This window comes from Sapajus apella, unplaced genomic scaffold (genome assembly GCF_009761245.1).
Source record: "Sapajus apella isolate SASKATOON/1434 unplaced genomic scaffold, GSC_monkey_1.0 scaffold158, whole genome shotgun sequence".
NCBI lineage: Eukaryota > Metazoa > Chordata > Mammalia > Primates > Cebidae > Sapajus > Sapajus apella.
The window spans coordinates 814,011-833,777 of NW_022437098.1; the positions used below are offsets into that span (position 1 = coordinate 814,011).

General features: G+C 46.5%; 1 protein-coding gene across 7 annotated transcripts in view; it reads right to left on the reverse strand.

The window, feature by feature from the left end:
- The window catches only part of FANCC (FA complementation group C), a 207,603-nt gene that overhangs the window by 3,376 nt on the left and 184,460 nt on the right, over positions 1 to 19,767 (reverse strand). For all 7 annotated transcript variants that reach the window (XM_032266369.1, XM_032266364.1, XM_032266367.1 and 4 more), the window contains 4 exons: positions 14,006 to 14,081; positions 11,150 to 11,231; positions 8,001 to 8,175; positions 3,174 to 3,377 (listed from right to left, as the gene is read on the reverse strand). In XM_032266369.1, coding sequence (XP_032122260.1) covers positions 3,174 to 3,377; positions 8,001 to 8,175; positions 11,150 to 11,231; positions 14,006 to 14,081 — 537 coding nt within the window. The remainder of the gene's footprint in view (positions 1 to 3,173; positions 3,378 to 8,000; positions 8,176 to 11,149; positions 11,232 to 14,005; positions 14,082 to 19,767) is intronic.

Consider the following 19,767-nt stretch of genomic DNA (forward strand, 5'->3'; position numbering starts at 1 on the left):
ATGTAGCCACTTGCTCAGGCCATCTCCAAGAGGGTGCAAGGGCTCTGAAGAGAGACAGCGGCCTCTGCTTTGAGCCGCCTCATCCTGCCTTGAGCTGGCACTGCTCTCCAAATCTGGATGCCAAGACGGAGGGCAGAGCCTGGGACCAGCTGGGAGGTGGCTGGGTTCTGAGGGTGTTGAGGCCCAAGCTGCAGGAGGGAAAGGCTGTCTCACCAAAGCCACCATCTGGCTACCACCTGCTCGTGGGCCAAGCAGACCCGGTCCTTTCCAGAGTGCTGTCAGCAGAGAAACTGACAAAGGCCAGGAGAGGCAGGGGTGGTGGGGGGATCCTTCCCCAGAGGCCCTCCCTGCCACGTGGCCATGGCAGCCAAGCCTTCTCATTAGGAAGACTGATGTGTTAATAAAGGTAGTTTCAAAACATCCAAAAGGACAGCACCCAGGAGGCACTTTCACCATGATGGGTGCCCAAATGGCCAGCACCCACCTCTGACAGAGCCCGTGCATGAGTGCCACATTGGCGTCTGCTCTGGGAATGAGCTGCTGTGTGTCTTCTCTGCGGTGGAACTGACTTGGGGGATGTGATGACAAAGCACTGGGGCCCTCCACACTCCTGCAGGTTCCTATTTGCATCAACAGCGGGGGCTGAACCACGTGTCAGGATGGGCTGCCCGGCAGAGGACGCAGGCTGAGCCTGGCCGCGTCATTCTTACTCCCAGCAGCATCTCTGTGGGCCGGTTTGGAAGGCACTCCACTTAGAACATGAAGGCAAAGTTTCCTCCAAGTAGATGGAAATGTGGTGAGAATAACTGACGCAGAGACCTGGGTGTCTCTGGGGCGCTTCCTCTGGGTGACGTTCTCTCACACCCTGTTGGCAGGGCTAGGGCCACCATACTCCCATGCTGACCCCTGCTGCTGAGCAAGGCAAGCCCAAGCCATGGGCAGCTCCTCCACTCACAGGCACCACAGGGTTGCGGAGGAAGTGCCTGAGCTAGAACTGTCCTTGTCACAGGGCAGGGCTGACCATCGCCCCACTGCTCCTCCCTTAGTCCCCCATGAGCACCTTTCCAGTGTTTCTGCGAGTTCGACATTTTGGATCCCACTCATAAGTGAGAGCACGCTTTTGTCCTTGGGTCTGGCTTATTTGGCTCGGCATAAAGCCCGCTAGGCTGGTCAGCATTGTTGCGGTGTGCATTTTATGAGTACACAATAGATTCTTGAAAGCATTCTGTGCTGGGGCCGGGCCGAAGAAGTGGCACCAGGCATGAGGCAGTGGGTTGTCTTCTGCCCTGGGCTGCCCTCAGGCTCTTGGATACAATTCAGCTGAGATGCCAGCACATGGGAGGCACAGCCCGGGCCCGCTCCACAGGACTGTCCCACCAGGATGGAGACAACCTCCTGGCCCTGGCTGTCAAGAGTGTCATTTGTTATGGGGACTTTCTGCACATGAACACACATTCCAGCCGGGCCCGGCCTGGACAGGAGCAGGAGGGAATACTCCTCTCTTGAGTTGATTGCTGGCTGCACAGGTGTTGTTGGTTTGTGAAATTCATCAAGCTGTATATTTTCTGTATGTCTATTATATGTCAAAAAAAGTACAAATAAAACAAAAAATGTGACAAAACTCCCCGAGTCAGCATGCTGGTGCTCACTTGTTCCGAGTATTTTTCAAAACTGTGGTGAAATTTACATAAAATGTGCTGTTGTAACCATTTTTGCGATTCGGTAGCATGCAGTATTTCACAGTACTGCACAACCATCGGCACCGTGCATCTCCTGCCCCTTCCCATCATCCCAACACCGACTCCCCAACCCCTGCCTCTGGGAAACTCTGTTTTACTTCCTCTCCCTGGACTTGTATTCCAGGTGCCTCATCTAAGCGGACTCATACAATGTGCTTGTGTCTGGCTTATTTCACGAAGCACAGTGTCTTCAAGGGTCATCCTGTTACAGCACTGTCTGAACTTCCTTCCATCTTCAGGCTGAACAACACTCTATCATGGGCACAGATCATGCTGTGCACCGCTCATTCCTCTACAGGCATTTGGGCCGCCTCTGCCTGCTGGCTCTGCGAATGGTGCTGCCCTGAGCACGGGGCCAGATGGCTGTCCAGCCCCTGCTTTTGGCTCTCGTGGGTACAGACCTAGGTACCGCCAGCCACGCAGTAATTCTGGGTTTGGCTGTTTGAGGAATCACGCCACTCTTCTCCACAGTAGTGGCGTGATGTTAGCGTCCCCACTCGGTTCCTGCGTGTCTTCACGGGCGTTTCTTTCCTCTACTGCTGAGAGCCATCCTGATGGCCGTGCAGTGCACACGGCTGTGCTTTGCCTTTCCCTGGCCTCTCACGTCCTTTCTGTGAGCATTTTCCACGTGTCTATTGGCCATTTGTACATCTTCTTTGGAGAAATGTCTATTCATTTTTGAATTGGGTTATCTTTTTGTTGTTGAATTATAAGAATTATGTATTCTGAATATTAAACTCTAACCACATACATTAATTCTAAATATATTCTCCCATTCTGTGAATTGTTTTCACTTTCTTGATGGTATCCTTTGATGCACAAAAGCTTTTAATTTTCATAAAGTCCAATTTAACTATTCTTTTCTTTCATTGCTGTGTCTTTGGTATCATATCTAAGAAATCATTGCCAAACCTAATGTCACGAAGAGTGCTCACTTTTGACTTGGACCATTCTTTACCTCTCAAGTGAAGTGGGCTTCATGAAGGATTTCTTTGTAATAAACCAATTTTTAAAAAATTAACAAAATTCTTTGCACTGGTGCAGTGAGTAGCATTGTAGATACTTTGTGAGCGCTTTCTCATTGTGGCCTTCTGTCTTTCTGTGAGGAAGAAGAGAGCAGCACACTGCAATGGAAAGAAATGGACGTAGGGGAACAGGAGACCTGGCTTCTACTGCGGGCTCTGGCAGCAAGTCATGGGCCCAGGAGATGGCATCTCCTTCCTCTGAGCCTCTGTTTCTTCCTCTGTGACATAAAGGTGCTGCAGGGGGCAGGCTCTGGGGTCCATCCCAGCTGTCAGCCTCCCTGATCATTTATCCGTGCTGGGTAACGTCCTGGTACACACACTCTGCAGAGGCCAGACCCTCAGGCAGGTAATCCACCTCTCACCTGGAGCAGAAATGACAACTAGGACGCTGGACCACAGGGAGACTTACCAGGGTTATGGCATCCCGGGCAATCATGTGGCCTCCGGGAGCCCAGAGCAGGAAGTTGAGGAGAAGGTGCCTGATCAGCTGTTGTGCAGGAGCTCTGGGGTCTGTGTCTGTGCCCTGTCTCGCTGCCGTCTGGAGGTCCTGGGCAGAGAGGGTGGTGCTTCTGGACATTGCCAGGAGGTGGCCCAGCACAGCCTTTACCTGGACCTAGGCAATAGCATTTGACAGGGGAGAGGTTAAGAAGAGGCAGGACAGACATGATTCTAGGATTTATTTATTTGCTTTGAAGTGATCCCCCAAAAGGGGTGAGGACCCGCCCTGAGAGAGGGAGCTAGTCAGCGGCGGAGTGTACACTCTACTCCACACAAACCCAAACAGGCGGAATGGAAACTGTTTGACTTTCTTTCATCTTGCTCACCAAGCAGCCAGGGCACCATGACAAGAATTGACCTCTTTTTTGTATAAAAAGAAACACAGAAAAGTCCTCAACAGAATGTAGTCAGATTTTTACACTGTGGGGAAAAAGAACAAAAGGCTCCTTTGCAGACTCGCCTCACTATCACAGCCACAAATCAATTAAAGCCCCACAGAGCCGGACCTCCGCTGAGCCAATGTTCCCATACAAATGCGGGCTTGCCTTTGCTTCCTGCTGTATTTGGGGTAGGGGTGGGGGGATGGGGGGAACACACACGAGCACGCACGTACACACATGCACGGTCATACACGCATACATGCACACACAAGAACAACACATTTGTTTTAGATGCTGTACATGTTTAATGCTCAAGCACAGGTCACAAGTCTGTGGAATCCACAGGATAATGGTAACTGTGAATCTGCGGGTTTTTACATAAAAAATATTTATTCCATGCTGAGATGCTTCTGCTTGCTACAAGAATGGTACACCCAGTCGTGACTTGGAAAACAAAGCAAAACTGAAAGCCCATAGATCCAAATGCCACATGGAACTCATGAACAGCTATGTTCCATCATTTCTGAAAGAAGACTTAGGCCTATTCTGAGAATTCCCATGACTGATTTTATGGATTTTGTGTGAGGCGTTTCTTTCCCTGGAAGTCAAGGCCTCATTCAATGAAGTCTGTCATAAGCTCCAGTACACTGGGCATGTTGTGTGAGCTCCTCTGCCCACAATACGAGACCGTGAGAAACTGCACCATCAGGCTCTTCCACGGGGAGCGACAGCGTTCCAGCAGGCCAGGCTGTGCTCTCCCCACCTCGCCCCTCAGCCGGGCCAAGCCTGCCATGGTATGATGGTGTCTACAGGAGCTCAAGGCCATTCTGCCATCTAACTAGGTCTGCAAAAATGTCGGGGTTTAGGAGGCTATGCCTTTATATACATTTTTTCTCTTGACCCACAATTGCCTTTCTGCCCTTGTCCAATAATCCCTAAGACGGGGCCTTCTTCCTTTCTGTTTGTCCCAGACTGTCTTTCCCTTCAGATGCTGTCCATGCCCGTAGGCTTCCACTTGAACACCAGTAACTTTAAACGCTTCCTAAGTTTTTCAGGAGAAAGATATAAGCTTTCTTTTCTTTTTAAAGTATTTTTTATCTTCCATCATAAAAACATATATGTTTACTATGGAAAACTTGAAAAGAGAAAACAAAAAACCATTAAAATGATCTATAACTCTACCATCCAAAAAGATGCACTGTTAATAATTCAGTTTATATACTTCTTGTGTTTTTTCTATGCATTGAGACCATACCACTCACTACACATAATGCTTTGTATCTTTCATTTTCGCTCCACAATGTACTATAACCAGTTCATTTTCTATAAAACATGTTCTTCAAAAACATAATTCTTTTTTTTTTTTTTTTTTGAGAGAGAGGTATTCTTGTTGCCCAGGCTGGTCTCAAACTCATGGATTCAGGTGATCCAGCCACCTTGGCCTCCCAAAGTGCTGGGATTACAGGCATGAGCCACTGCGCCTGGCCAAGAGCATGATTCTTCATGGTGTATAATAGAATACTATTCCATGGTTAGGATATACCACCATTTATTTGGCCAGTAGCCTTACTGTTGAAAGTTTAGGCCATTTCCCATTGTTGTATTTATGAACAATGCTGTACTGAATAATCTTGTATATATGCCTTTGCATGGATCAAATAAAGAATTACTCTAGGGTAATTCCTAGAAATGGAACGACAGGGTTAAAGGTATGAACCCTTCCCTGATTCTTTTTTTATTTTTCCTTGTTTTCTCTAGTCATCATTGTACCTTGCCTGATTCTTAAGGGTATCTAAACAGACTTGTTTGTTCATTTTGTTGTGATCCTATTTAGTTGGCAAAAGGAGATGAACTCTGGCTAGTAGAGAACATGGCTTGCCCGTGAGTGGGACAGGCCTTCTCATGGGCAGGACACATCCCGGGCGAGGATAGGCTTGCTGTCTGCACCCATGCTCTTCACCTCAAAGACAGCCACAGAGGCAGCGACACCAGCCCCAACACATGATGCGGGGATACGCAACCAACTGATTTAGTCATGCCTTTTTAAGTAAGGCAAATGCACAGATCCTGCTAATCTCAATCCAGTCTCATCAGAATCATGCTTCACCATTTGTCTCTCAAGCCCCCCAACAGACCACCAAGGGATTAAAGCTCACAAAACCCAGGAAAACAAGAGGTATGTATCATTCATTCAACTAAAACCCCCTTCCCAGGACACCACATACACCAATGCCTCAGGCAGCCACCAGCGAGGAAAGGCTCTGGAGTCACCAACAGGGGCACTGGACTGAACCGCCAGGCAGATGGGCACCTGTGACAGAAAGGCAGGGAGGGAAACAGACACCGGCCACCACCCCACTCACAGTGAGCCAATCCATTCTCATCCAAAATCCTAGGCATCCCCTGAGGGAGAACTCTGCAAAGGCTTTGTTATTTTTTCTTCAAAAAAGAACTAAGTTAGCTAGTAGAAGATGTGCCAATGTAGAACGTTCTAGAAGTTAAGTGTTACTGGATAATTTCCTTTTTTTTTCCCCGAGATGGAGTCTCGCTCTGTCGTCCAGGCTGGAGTGCAGTGGTGCAATCTCAGCTCATTGCAACCTCTGCCTCCCAGGTTCAAGCGATTCTCCTGACTGAACCTCCTGAGTAGCTGGGACTACAGGTGCCCACCACCGCCACACCCGCCTAATTTTTCGTATTTTTAGTAGAGACTGGGTTTCACAGTGTTAGGATGGTCTCGGTCTTTTGACCTTATGATCCACCCACCTCAGCCTCCCAAAGTGCTGGGATTACAGGCGTGAGCCACTGCTCCCGGCCTATTTCTTTATATTTCAAAAGTGCCTCTCTGTCAGTACCCATTACGGTGACAGAATTGAGCATATTATCTACCAACTTAGCTTATACAGAATCAAGTAAGACAGAATATAAAAGGACTTTTGAAACCATGAGTACTCCATACATCTTATTACTATTAAAAACACCAACCAGGATTTTCCTTAATTAGTTTAATGTGATCTTCTAAAAGGGAAGAAATAAGCTTTCTTTTTAATCAGACAGCACTACTCAAATACATACTGTATGTGGGTTTGATAATTTCCTCACAAAGCTTTATTTCTGAACTAAAATAAATTATTAACAAATTTCAACATTTAAAATCTAAAAATATTTTTCTTTCCTATGCCATGCAAGCCTTTAAACAAATAAAATGCAGCTGGGTATGGTGGCTCATGCCTGTAACCCCAGCACTTTGGGAGGCTGAGGCGGGCGGATAATAAGGTCAGGAGATCAAGACTATCTGGGCCAACACGGTGAAACTCTGTCTCTATTAAAAATATAAAACAATTAGCTGGGCGTGGCGGCCAACCCCTGTAGTCCCAGCTACTTGGGAGGCTGAGGCAGGAGAATTGCTTGAACCCAGGAGGCGGAGATTACAGTGAGCTGAGATTGCGCCACTGCACTATAGCCTGGGCAACAGTGTGAGACTCCAATTCAAAAAACAAAACAAAACAAAGCAAATAAAATGCACAGACATCTTTACTGGCCCTGTGTTTTCAAACAACGGAAAATACAAAGCCAAGAAGAGCAGTGCTCCATACGAAATGAGCATTGTCCTCTTTAACTACTAAATTCAGCAGAGAGCACCGGCAGTTGAAGTTTCAAGAGCCTAGCAAATAAATGCTTGCAAGGGAGGTGCCAATGCCTTTAATCAAAGCACTGCTTCCTGTAATTATTATATTCCACATAAAATAACAACTGTTTTTGCCACAGACAGTTATCCAGTCCCATACTTAGCTGCTCTGTTATTTAGGAAATGACCAAGTCCTTTTTCAGAAGCAAAGTGGTTAATATCATGTGATTACTTTAGGAAGAGATGTAAACAAAGCCAGTAATGTAACGATCTGTTGACTGATCCAAGAAAGCAGACACAGTCAAGATGGAAGCAGCCCCAGCTGGGCTGCTGGGGAGCAAGACAGGGCACTGGCTATGGCCAGGCTCTGCTGTGGGCACACCCCTCAGAACAGCACCCTCTGCATGGCACACCCTGGAGGACAAGACCCCAGGGCAGATGTGGCAGCTAAGCAACAACAGATCAAATGACCTCCGGAAGGAAGGGTGTTTTCCAGGAGAACGTGCTGGCAGTCTCTTGTCTTTGGCCACGGGGAGCAGAGGAAAGGGGGAAGGAGAGCGTCTCTGACCATAAGGCTGGAGGTCACCACGCCTGCAGGTTGCCACAACATCTGCCATCTGTGGGCAGCGCTCAGGTGTCACGAAAGCCAAGCCCGCAACAGAGCCCCTCTCTGCAGGTTCCCCTCAGCCCCCAGAGCCCACCCCAAACACATGTAGTGGGGCTTGCTACCCACCATGGTCTGTGTTCTCTGCTGCCTCCCATCACAAGGTCCATAGTAGAAGGCCAAGAGCCACAGCAGGGCCGTGGGGGGTTCAGCTGCCGACATCAGTAACTGCTCGGCTGCCATCTCAGCCCATCCTCCAAAGTGAATGAACAGGAACCAGCTCTTGAAGGGACCTCTGCAGGACCTAGAACAGAGCCAGAACACATGGCAGCCAGCAACCTGAATTTTTCCTCCTTTGGGTTTTTAAAGCAACTTTAATGCTTGCCAACGGTTGGTTTAAATTGTACTTATCCACTGAAGAGCAACCTGCAAGGAATACAAGTTAAACTCGGAAAACTGGGCTGAATGCCACTCTGCACCATCACAGGACATCAAAAGAGTGCCTCTCAGGGCACCAGTGAGGCCTGAGGCCTTCAGACATCAGTCTTTAATCCAGGTACCTTCAGTGAGGACAGGCACTGAGGAAGCAAGATTGCGGCCGTGACCAGCAGGAATGTCGCAGGATGTGGCGGCACATCTCCCTGCCTTCTGTGACACAGAGACAGGGGTGGAAGGTGGGACGCAGGCAGAAACACGCGCTGCTTCCTTCAAGACACAAGGTTCAGGTGGATGTTTCTGCAACTATGAATTTCTTTTTTGGGGAGGGGGACAGAGTCTTACTCTGTCACCCAGGCTGGAGTGCAGTGGCACTGTCTTGGCTCACTGCAACCTCCTCCTCCCAGGTCCAAGCGATTCTTCTGCCTCAGCCTCCTGAGTAGCTGAGAATACAGGGCGCACCACCATGCCCAGCTAATTTTTGTATTTTTAGTAGAAACAGGGTTTCGCCATATTGGCCAGGCTGGTCTCGAACTCCTGACCTCATGATCTGCCTGCCTCGGCCTCCAAAGTGCAGGGATTACAGACATGAGCCCAGCTGCAACTACGAATTTTTAGCAAGCTGCTGTCATCACATGTGCGTCAATGCCAGAAAGTTAAAGCCTTTGCGAAGCTATCCCCTGGCCATACTGGCAAATGGGAGTTGCAATACTTGTTTAAGGGCAAAATTTGCTCCAAATGAGGACCCACTAATTGTATGCAGTACCAGTTTCAGCAGGTTAACGTCTCCCTTGGAGAGAACGGAACAGACCAGCTGAGATCACATTAGATGCAAACTTTCCTTCTGGGGCAGCGGGTGGAACAGGAGTGTTCCTGGCCCCTCTGCATCACCTTTGTTGGATCCAGCTCCATGTTCCTCCGCCTGGCCCATGGAATTCCCACGCTCTAAGCACTGTCCTCGCCTCCCTGGTCACTGCTGTCCTCCTGCTCCAGTCCTCCCTGAGAACAAGTGGTTAAATGTTCTACAATTGGGCAACAGAGAGGAAAAGACAGGAGGGTAGAGTACTGGTCTTACTCCCTCTTCCCCAGGCATGCTCCGGCAGCCACATTGGCAGTAGGCTAGGTTAGGCTGTATCAGAGTGAGGAGGGGACTCCGCCATGCCTCTTCCCTGCAGGCACCATGTCGGGGTACAGAGACGCACAGAGCAGCGGGGCCCCCTCATGTTCCCTGCTCTCAGGTTGGCAGTGTGCCCAGATCAGGATCAGAGACCAGCCTGGTCCTTCCCTCTCCTCCATCAGTAGCTGAAGGCACAAGGCAGTCCCACATGGCCACCTGAAAGGTGACTCCTGACCCCAAGGTCTGGGTTGAGGTGGGAGCCCCACGAGGCCTAAGTCCTGCTCCACAGTGCCACATGCACCCTTTCTGGTTGCTGTTTATTATTACAGTCTCCATGCATTTTGACATCACACATTATGAGTATGGCAGAGACGGTGGGTAGGTAGAAGAGAAAAACATTCAGAGCACCTGCAGCACAGCATTTCTCAATCACAGGGTTAGCTATTTACACCACCTCCATCTACTTCCATGTCCCTGAGTTAAGATTCTTTGAGGTTCAGCTCTGTAACGCCAGGACAACCAGGGAGGGTGCGTAGGGGGCTGACCGGCCATTGCAGGCTATTCACGTGGCCAACCCTGGGCCCCCACTGGCTGCAGGTCTTTTCTGTATGCTCTCCATTGGTAAGAATCGTGGTGGGGAAGAAGTGAGCATCCTGCACCCAAACCATCAATCACGGAGCAGGACATAGGCACGTCACCCATCATCTGTGTTGGCTCGGTGTGAGATTACAGAGAATGTCAAGAGCGAAAAGTGGCAAAAGGAACAGATAAGATAGTCTTAGTAGGCTTAGCAGAGACAATGAATAAAATTATTTATACTCTAAAAGAAAAGGACTTAAGAGTACGCCAAAGAATGTTATGATATAAGGAATTTAGCCAAGCCTAAATGTGAATGCTTTCAGGAAAGTCACACACATAAGACAGTACCTAACAATACTGTTAGAAATTAACAGGCTGGCACAGCGGCCACACCTGTAATCCCAGCACGATGGGAGGCCAAGGCAGGGGGATTACTTGAGCTTGAGAGTTTGAGGCAATATAGCAAGACCTCTACAAAAAAATTTAACTAGGTGTGGTGGTACACACCTGTAGCCCCAGCTACTCAGGAGTGTGAGTTGAGGATCACCTAAGCCCAGAAATTTGAGGCTGCAGTGAGATGTGATCATTCCACTGCACTCCAGCCTGAGCGACAGAGCAAGACCTTATCTCTAAAAATTAAAAAAAAAAAAAAAAAGAATTTATTTAGAATAGATTTTCTTATTTTTAGAGACATTTATTAGAGAGAAGGAAAAATAAGCATTTAACATTCCACCCTACTGTGTAGAAGTTTCAAATTGCCTTCCCTAGAGAGGTAGAGAGAAGACCAAAGGACCCAAACAAGTGCCCTTTTCCTTCTGCATGGCCAGGGGCTTCCAGCAGGTGGGCACTGCTTTTTCTAAGGTCCCTTCTTTTTTTGTTATGCCTGTGTATTTCAAACAAAACCAGACATTACATAGAAACGTTTCGATACAGGTATTGACACACGCATACAGGTGCATGCCTATTCATCCTGACCTGCTCCAAACCATCCGTGCAGCCATGCACTTCCTTCACTCCTCACTTTGCCATAGTGCTCACCTGTTTGTCCCAGACCAGTAATTCCTTCCTCTGTCAGCCCTGCTAAAATGGCAGACGAGGATCTAGGGAAACCGTGTATGAAGTAGATTTGGGTGTGGTATTTGCTTACCCATGAGTCTGGTCTTCAACTGCTTTTCTGAGCAGTTCAGAAATGTGCTTCAATGTCTGGAGCCACTGTCCCTGAGGGATATCTGCAGGTGGAAAGAGACACGTCAGAGGGCAAGTGAGAAAAAGTCAGGGAACCCAACACTGTTCTCATGCTCTTCCCAGCTAGTGTCTATCTCGTAAGCCCGGGAAAAGTAAGATCTGTCCATGTTACACAGAGCTGAACCTCAAATAATCTAATCATCTTATTTAGTGGGTTTTTTTTTTTTTTTTTTTAAGACATGTTCTTGCTCTGCCAGAGGCTGGAGTGCAGTAGCACGATCCTGGCTCACTGCAGCCCCAACTCCCTGGGCTCAAGCAATCCTCCTACCTCAGCCTCCCCAGTGGCTGGGACTACAGGGGTATGCCATCATGCCCAGCTATTTAATTTTTTGTAGAGATGAGATTTCACTATGTTACTCAGACTTGTCTCAAATTCCTAGGCTCAAGTGATCCTCCCCACTTGGCCTCAAGTAATTTTTAATTCAGGTATATGGAAGTAGCTAGAGTCTGCATAAGCAGCCCACCCGAGGCTGAGAAATGCCATGTTGCAGATGCCCCAGGTTTCTTCTTTCCTACCTACCTGCTCCTCTATCACTAATGTGTGATTTCAAAATAGATGGAGACTGTAATAAAGCAGCCAACAAGGAATTAGGAATAGACTGCCTGACTGTTTTCCTAGGCTATGATGAATTCAGAATATGCTTTCAAGTAGTGGGAAAAAAAGGCCAGGAAAAAAAAATAACTGAGCATTATTGCAAACAAATGTCTTTTCTTGAGTGAATTACTCTGGTTTCACAATCATCCCGTGGTTTTCAACACATCTGAGGAGCACATATCTGCAGTTCTACACAGCATCTGCGAAAGTTTTCACACAGTGATAGGTGCTGTGATCGAACACACAAGGAAGATAAGGCCAGTGATGGATGAACTGCCGCTCCTCCACAAGGCCAGCCCTCTCTCCTCTGAGCTCCCACAGCCCTTAGAGCACAGCCTTTTGAAGGCATTTTTCATTTCTTCCTTTTACTAGTTATTTAGATATCTGTTTTGCTTTTCCTCCACTTGTAGTTCCTAGATGGTTAGGGCTTTTAAGTGATCAACTTTTATGTCCCCTCCCCTGGCCTTCACAACGGGTAGGAAATAAATTTCTGATAAATAGAAGGTTATGCTACTAAAAAACACTTCTTCAGTTTGTGACCATAACACTCACTGTTTCCAAAAGTAACATACAGACAGCTCTTCTAGGGACTGGCACAAAAGGCTCTTGTACTTCTGCTTGAAGCCACCTATTTGTATTTGGGCATAAACGATTACACAAATGGATAGGTGGGGTCTGAGCCCGTGTCCACGCACCACCTCGGCGTTTGCTTACTGTTTCCAAACTGAGACACTAACACCTCCAGTCCATTTTCTGAAGCTCACTCCGTGTCCACTGTGGGCTGGCTTTAGGCTTTGCTGATCTGACCTAAGCTGACCTGGGAGAGTGAATTCCTCATTTTTCTGTCTTGTTAATAAAGTTTCCCATTGTGTTCCCAAAGGTTTTTATAAAAGTGTCACCCAGAGATCCCACTCCCAGCTCCAGCATCTGAGAGGACAATGTCAGAGGGTCACCCTAGGCGAGAACTTATATCTTCTAGAGAAAGGAAGAGGAATTTAGGTTTTGTAAAATGCTGTGAAACTTTGAATCAACTGCATTTCTCAAGCAAATCTACTCACTCAAGTCTCAGAAAAAAAGCAGGCCTGGCTGGGCACAGTGGCTCACACTTGTAATCCCAGCACTTTGGAAGACAGAGGTGGGTGGATCACGAGGTCAGAATTTGAGACCAGCCTGGCCAAGATGGTGAAACCCTGTCTCTACTAAAAATACAAAAATTAGCCAGGTGCAGTGGCAAGTGCCTATAATCCCAGCTACTCGGGAGGCTAAAGCAGGAGAACTGCTTGAACCCAGGAGGCAGAGGTTGCAGTCAACCAAGATCATGCCACTGCACTCTAGTCCAGGCAACAGAGCAAGACTCCGTCTCAAAAACAAAGAAAGGGAAATGTGACTAGCTTGTTCCCTTCCCTCTCCTCCCATGCACTGATAAGACACCTTTCTGGCTAGCACAGTCTGTGCCCATGTTAGGGCTGCCTTCCTTCAGGTTTCAGGCCTCAGAGAAAAAGGATGCCCTTATTCTCTATTTCTGAAATGTCTCCTAAGCACGAGCTAACAGCCACATTCCTGGATCAACACCAGTCAAATGAAGGCTGGAACCGTCACTTCCCCAGCTGGACAGCCTTTGGAAGGCTGGCAAAGGATATCAGGAAAAGCTGTGGGTGAAGCATGTTGCTGAACTCTCTCAAAATCCTTCCCTTAGCTTAGTTAAGGTAAACTTCCCCTGCATTTCCTCAGCTTCATCCATCATTTTATCTTTTCTTCTGCAACAAGGCTGCACAGAGTAGAAAGAATGAAAAGCAAATGAATGTACTGTTTTATTCTGACTCAGCCAAGTCTTAGCCTGTTCCTGGCATCTGGCGGATGTGGTTAGCACCAGCAGAGCCTGTGTTGTCTGGACACAGACTAGCAAAACCTGCCAGAGACCACTGGTTTTTTGTTTTGTTTTGTTTTTTCTTTTTCTTCTTTTGGTAAGCGATCACAACTGGGAAGCCAAGCAGACTCTCATATCAAAATCCACGGAATGTGGGATCCTGGGGGCTTAAAGGGATCTTAGAAATAACCAATCCTCCCTCATGCTATAGACAAGGGCCTGGTGGGGAGGTCATGGTTTGACAGTGCTCTTCCCAGGAAATCATTTTGATGTGGGCCAAGTCAACCCTAACTCACCTTGAGGGCCTTGTAGCAGCACCGTGGCAAGAGATGGAGAAGTGTACGGAAAGTAGGTCTTGAGTGCAAACCGCAGCTGCCACAGGATGGAAAGTCCAAAGAACATGAACATTAGGATTAAAAGGGGGTTAGGAAAATACAAAACTCTGAGTCCCTCTGCCCAAAAAAGACCCACCAGTACCAACATGGTCAGGATATTTTCTTAAACATTTATTTTTTGAAAAATAAGCTCCCAACAACTTCATATTTTCCAGAATAATTAACCTTTTAAAATCTCCTTCTGGGACTTAAGAAAAAATAATAAAGTTATGCTCTTGATGTCTTTATGAGTTCTACCTCACATGAACTCAATTATACAAATCCTCTATTTTCAGTAAGAGTTGCCAAAGCAGTTGTGAGGTGTCAGGTATTCTGCATTTCGTTTTTGTTGTTTTTATTGAGATGAGGTCTCGTTCTGTTGCCCAGGCTGGAGCTCAGTGGCACAATCTTGGCTCACTACATCCTCCATCTCCCGGGTCAAGTGTTCTCCTGCCTTAGCCTCCCAAGTAGCTGGGATTATAGGTGTGTGCCACCATGCCAGCCTAATTTTTGTAGTTTTAGTAGAGATGGGGTTTCACCATGTTGGCCAGGCTGACCTTGAGCTCCTCACCTCAAGTGATCTGCCGGCCTCAGTCTCCCTAAGTGCTGGGATTATAGGCATGAGCCACTGCACCCAGCTCAACATGGCTTTTAAAATAACAACAAAAGCATAAAACAACTGTGCTCACATTTCAAGAGCCGAAGAACTATAGCTACCTCTGCCCCAAGAGGCACAGAAGCTTTTTTAAAAATTGAGATAAAATCTATCAAGTATGGAGTACATGGACTTTAAATACATGAGGTTTGGTAAATGTGCAAATCCATGTGACCACCACCCCAGTGAAGGCACATTTCTATCACCTCGAAAAGTTCCCTTCCAACACTTAACCATCATTCCCTCCACCCAACCCTGGCAACCAATGTTTTGATTTTGATAAGAGAGATTAGTTTTGCTTATTCTTGACTTTCGTGTAAAGGGAACATAAAGTATGTTTTCTTTTGTGTCTGGCTTCTTGGGCTCAACATGCTTTTTTAAAGCCATGTTACTGTGTATGAGTAGTTCATTCTGTTTTTATTGCTCAGAAGTAGTCTGAATTGTATGAATATGCCATAATCTGTTTGGCCATTCCCCTCTTGATGTGCATTTGGGCTGTTTTCAGTTTGGGCTGTCATGAATAAAGCTGCAGCTAACATGCATATGTATGTCTTTTTGTGGACATGTGTTTCTGTTTCTTCTGGGTGCACACCATCAGAATGGAATTGCTGGGTCACAGAATAGATGCTTGTTTGACATTCTAGGGCCATATGGTTTTCCAGTGTTGTACCATCTCACTCCCTCCCTCCCTCCAGCAATGTATGTGCATTCCAGTTGCTCCACGTGCTCCCCAGCATTTGGTGCTGTCAGTCTTACCAATTTCATCCATTCTAGTGGCTGGGGAACATTACCCTATGAATACTTGCTTTCCTAACTGTTTTGCCCCACACTTTCCTGATGGCATATGACGCTGAACAATTTCCATGTGCTTACTGCCAGCTTATATTTCTTTTTTGAAAGTATATATTCAAGTCTTTTGTCCATTTTAAAAACTGGTTTGTTTCTTAGGGAGTTGTATGAGATCTTCATATGTTCTGGACACATATCCTCTGTCGAATACATGTATTACAAATATTTTCTTCTAGCTGATGGCTTGCTATTTCAGTTCCTTAATGATATCTATCAAAGAATATAAATTTTAAATTCTTTCTTATTTTTTGAGATAGGGTTTCACTGTGTTGCCCAAGCTGGAGTGCAGTGGCATGATCACAGCTCATTGCAGCCTTGATCTCCCAGGCTCAAGTGATCCTCCCACCTCAGCCTCCCGAGTAGCTAGGGCAACAGGTGTGTGCCACCACATTCAGTGAAATTTTGTATTTTTTTGTAGAAAAGGGGTCTTACTTAGTTGCCCAGGCTGGTATCTATCTCCTGGGCTCAAGAGATCCTGCCTTGGGCTCCCAACATGCTAAATGTGCCCATTAATGCCCCATGATTAATGCCCATCATGGCTAAACAGATTATGGCATGTATAAGTAGTTCATTCTGTTTTTAATGCTCAGAAGTAGTCTGAATTGTATGACTATACCATAATCTATTTAGCCATGATTACGGCATTAATCATGGGGGCATAGCTTATAAGCAGGCATGAGCTATACCCCCAGCCTAGAAGTTTTAAATTCTGATGAAGTCTAATTTATCCATTTTTCACATAGGGTTAGTGCTTCTGAGAAATCTTAGATTACCCCAATGTCAAACAGATATATTCTCCTACACTCTTTCTAGGGGCTTTATTGTTCTAACATTTATGTTGAAGCCCATGATCCTCTCAAATTAATTTTTGTGTGCTTTACAAGGTAATGGTTGAGGTTCATTTTTCTACTTATGGACATCCAGTTATTCCAGCATCATTTGTTGAAAACTTTCCTTTTCCCATTAAATTCTCTTGGCGTCTCTGTCAAAAATCAATTGACCACATATGCATGGGTCTATATCTGGATTCAATTCTGATCTATGGCTGTCTTTTTGCCAATACCTTACTGTCTTAATTACAGTAGCTTTAAAAAAATTTTTTTTTTTTAAAGACAGGGTCTTGCTCTGTCACCCAGGCTGGAGTACAGTGGTGTAATCATGGCTCACTGCAGCCTCCACCTCCTGGGCTCAAGCAAACCTCCCACCTCATCCTCTCGAGTAGCTGGGACTACAGGTGTGCATCACCATACCCAGTTAATTTTTTTTTTTTTTTTTTAGAAATGGGGGGGGTCTCACTATGTTGCCCAGGCTGGTCTTGAACTCCTGGACTCAAGCAATCCTCCCACCTTGGCCTCCCAAAGTGCTGGGATCATAGGCATGAGCTGCTGTGCCCAGCCGAGTCTTCACTTTTTGTATAATCTGACATTTCTGCCTTTTTACTAGAATATTTAGTTAACTTCCATTTAATTGCTGAAATTAATGTCATTGTTGGTAGTTTTGCGTTCAGGTCTATCTTTTGACATTGGTTTTCTTTTGTCCCCTCAATTTTTCTTGTTCCTTTAGCAGCCTACCTTTCCATTTGTTGGCACCTTAAGTCAATCTGATTGTGCCAAGGGGCCCCCCACCCCTTCCCAATCTCACATGAGGGCAGCTGGGAGAGGCAGGAGACTTCTCAATGTGTTGTCCCTTTAAAGGGCTGATGGTCTCTAGTTTCCATCTGCTTTTTCAGGTGCTCTGTAGTGCCTTCAAACAGATTTCAAAAAATACTTTGCCTGCAGTTTGACATTTTTATCTGTGGGAGATTTAATCTAGCTCATTACCAGATGCTATCATGGCTGCAACCAGAACTGGACCTGACTGGCTGTACTGAGCCACAGTGCAGGCTTAGAAAAAGTGGCTTGTCACACGCACCTCTATTTCTGCCTACTGTCTAATGGGGCGAATTGATGGAGCTGACTGTGTCCTCCAAACAGAACAGGGGCGAGAGGAAAGGGTAAGAAGAGACAGAAGCACTGATATGACTGCTTCTGATGATGGGAGAAAATGTAGATTAATGGGATCGCTCATAAACTGTTGCAGGGAATGCAAATGGACACCAACACTTTTGAAATGAGTCTGGCAGGATCTACGAAAGCTGAACCTTTGCATATCGAATACCCAAACACTTCCACTCCTAAGTATCTAACCCAGAGTGTCCAGAGCAACATCGTTTGTAATAAAAAAACCAACCCTGGGAACATCCCAAGTGCCTACCAGCAGCAGGATGGCTATACTGCCATAGGTTTTCACAATGGACTATGCATAACAATACTTCCCCACAGCCGTGTACGGCAACGTCAAGGAATCTTTGCTGAGTGGAAAAGGAAGTCTCAAAATATTGCACATGGCATACTGCTTTTGTTTGTTTTATAAAGTGCAAAAACGACCAAAACTAAACAAAGCATTGTTTAGGCAGTCATATATATGTGATCAAACTATCTTCAGAAAGAGCAAAGGAATAATAAACATAAAATTCAAACCAGAGGTTACCCGGAGGGCTACAGAGGCAGGGAGGAGCACATGGATAGACAGGTCCTTATCACGTGTGGCCCAGGTCTTGTTGGGTTTAGAGATACTAATTTTATTAAGAAGGTATGAATGAACAAAACACGGAAAACACAGAGAGAAAAGAGGGTCATGCATCTACCAAATATGACATGGAGGGTTTTGATTAGCTAAAAATTGACACTCAAGAAGGCGGAGGGTCAACAGATGAAGACGGCCATCAGTTAAAAAGGCAGGCACTCAGAAACAGCTCTAGGAAGAGAAACAAACTAACAGATGCCTACAAAGGCACTGGCAAAGCAGAGACTTTGCTCTCCTTTTCTGAGCTGAAGGTGAGGGTGGTGAATTCCTGTTTGTTTTTGGATCCCTGCCCAGCCTCACACCAGGACCCAGTGTGTGGTCCCACATCCCTAGAGACGTATGCCTGCCCAGGGTACTATTCTCAATTAAAAGCAACTGCAACATCAGTCCAAATCTGTAGTGCCCACAGCCAACACAGAGGCTGAGTATGAAGCTAAGAAGAAAAACAGGCACGAGCTAACCCTCAAGAGCACAGCAGCACTCCTGCGCGGCCTCTGCTTCAACCCAGGTGTGCTCTGGGAGGCCACAGGCAAAGCTCCCTAGAGGCCCAATTCCTAATGGGGACTACAAAGAATGCACAAGGGAGAATCAAAGACAATTATATCAGGCTCAAAATAACCCTGAGGGCCTGCCATGCCTTCTAGCCAAGCCGCCTCCAAATTTGCAAGTGGGACCATGAAAAGAGCAGCCCAGCTAACTTCTCCAGGGAAAGTGAGGGTGGGAAAAAATAAATCACAAATATTTATTGTTGGCCAGGCATACACCTGGAATCCAAGCACCTTGGGAGGCCGAGGTGGGAGGATCCCTTGAGCCCAGGTGTTCAAAATCAGCCTGGGCAACACAGGGAGACTCCATCTCTACAAAAAAATTTAAAAATTAGCTGGGAGTGGTGGCTTGCACCTGTGGTCTCAACTACTTGGGAGGCTGAGGTGGGAGGATCACTTGAGCCCAGGAGGTCAAAGGCTGCAGTGAGCCATGATTATGCCACTGCGCTCCGGCCTAGGTGACAGAGTGAGACCTTGACTCAAAAATAAAATAAAATAAAATAAAATAAATATACGTTTATTGTTGCCTTAAAAAGCAGAAACAGGAAGCTATCTCGTGAAGCCCACAAGGACCGAACACCCCCACTCCTTTTTGGACCTGTGGGTGCTTCCCCACAACCCGCACCAAAGCCCATGTAAGGAGCTGAGTCCTTAAAGACTGAAGACAGACTATTCTCTGGAGAAAAATAAAACAGAAATTGTACTTTAAAAAAAAATACAAAAAGTAGCCAGGTGTGGTGGCGTGCATCTGAGGTCCCGGCTACTCAGGGAGTCTAAGGTGTGAGGATCACCTGAGCTTGGGAGGCTGAGACTCCAGTGAGCTGAGATCACGCCACTGTACTCCAGCTTGGGTGACAGAGTGAAGCCCTGTCTCAAAAAAAAAAAGTAGAAACATCAGCTAAAACCTGAGAGATTTATTTGACATTGTGAGGGAGGGATGTGATCTGATGGAGTCAAGCATCACAGCTCTGCTCTTGTAAGTCAAACTGCAGAGAGCTTCACAGGGATGG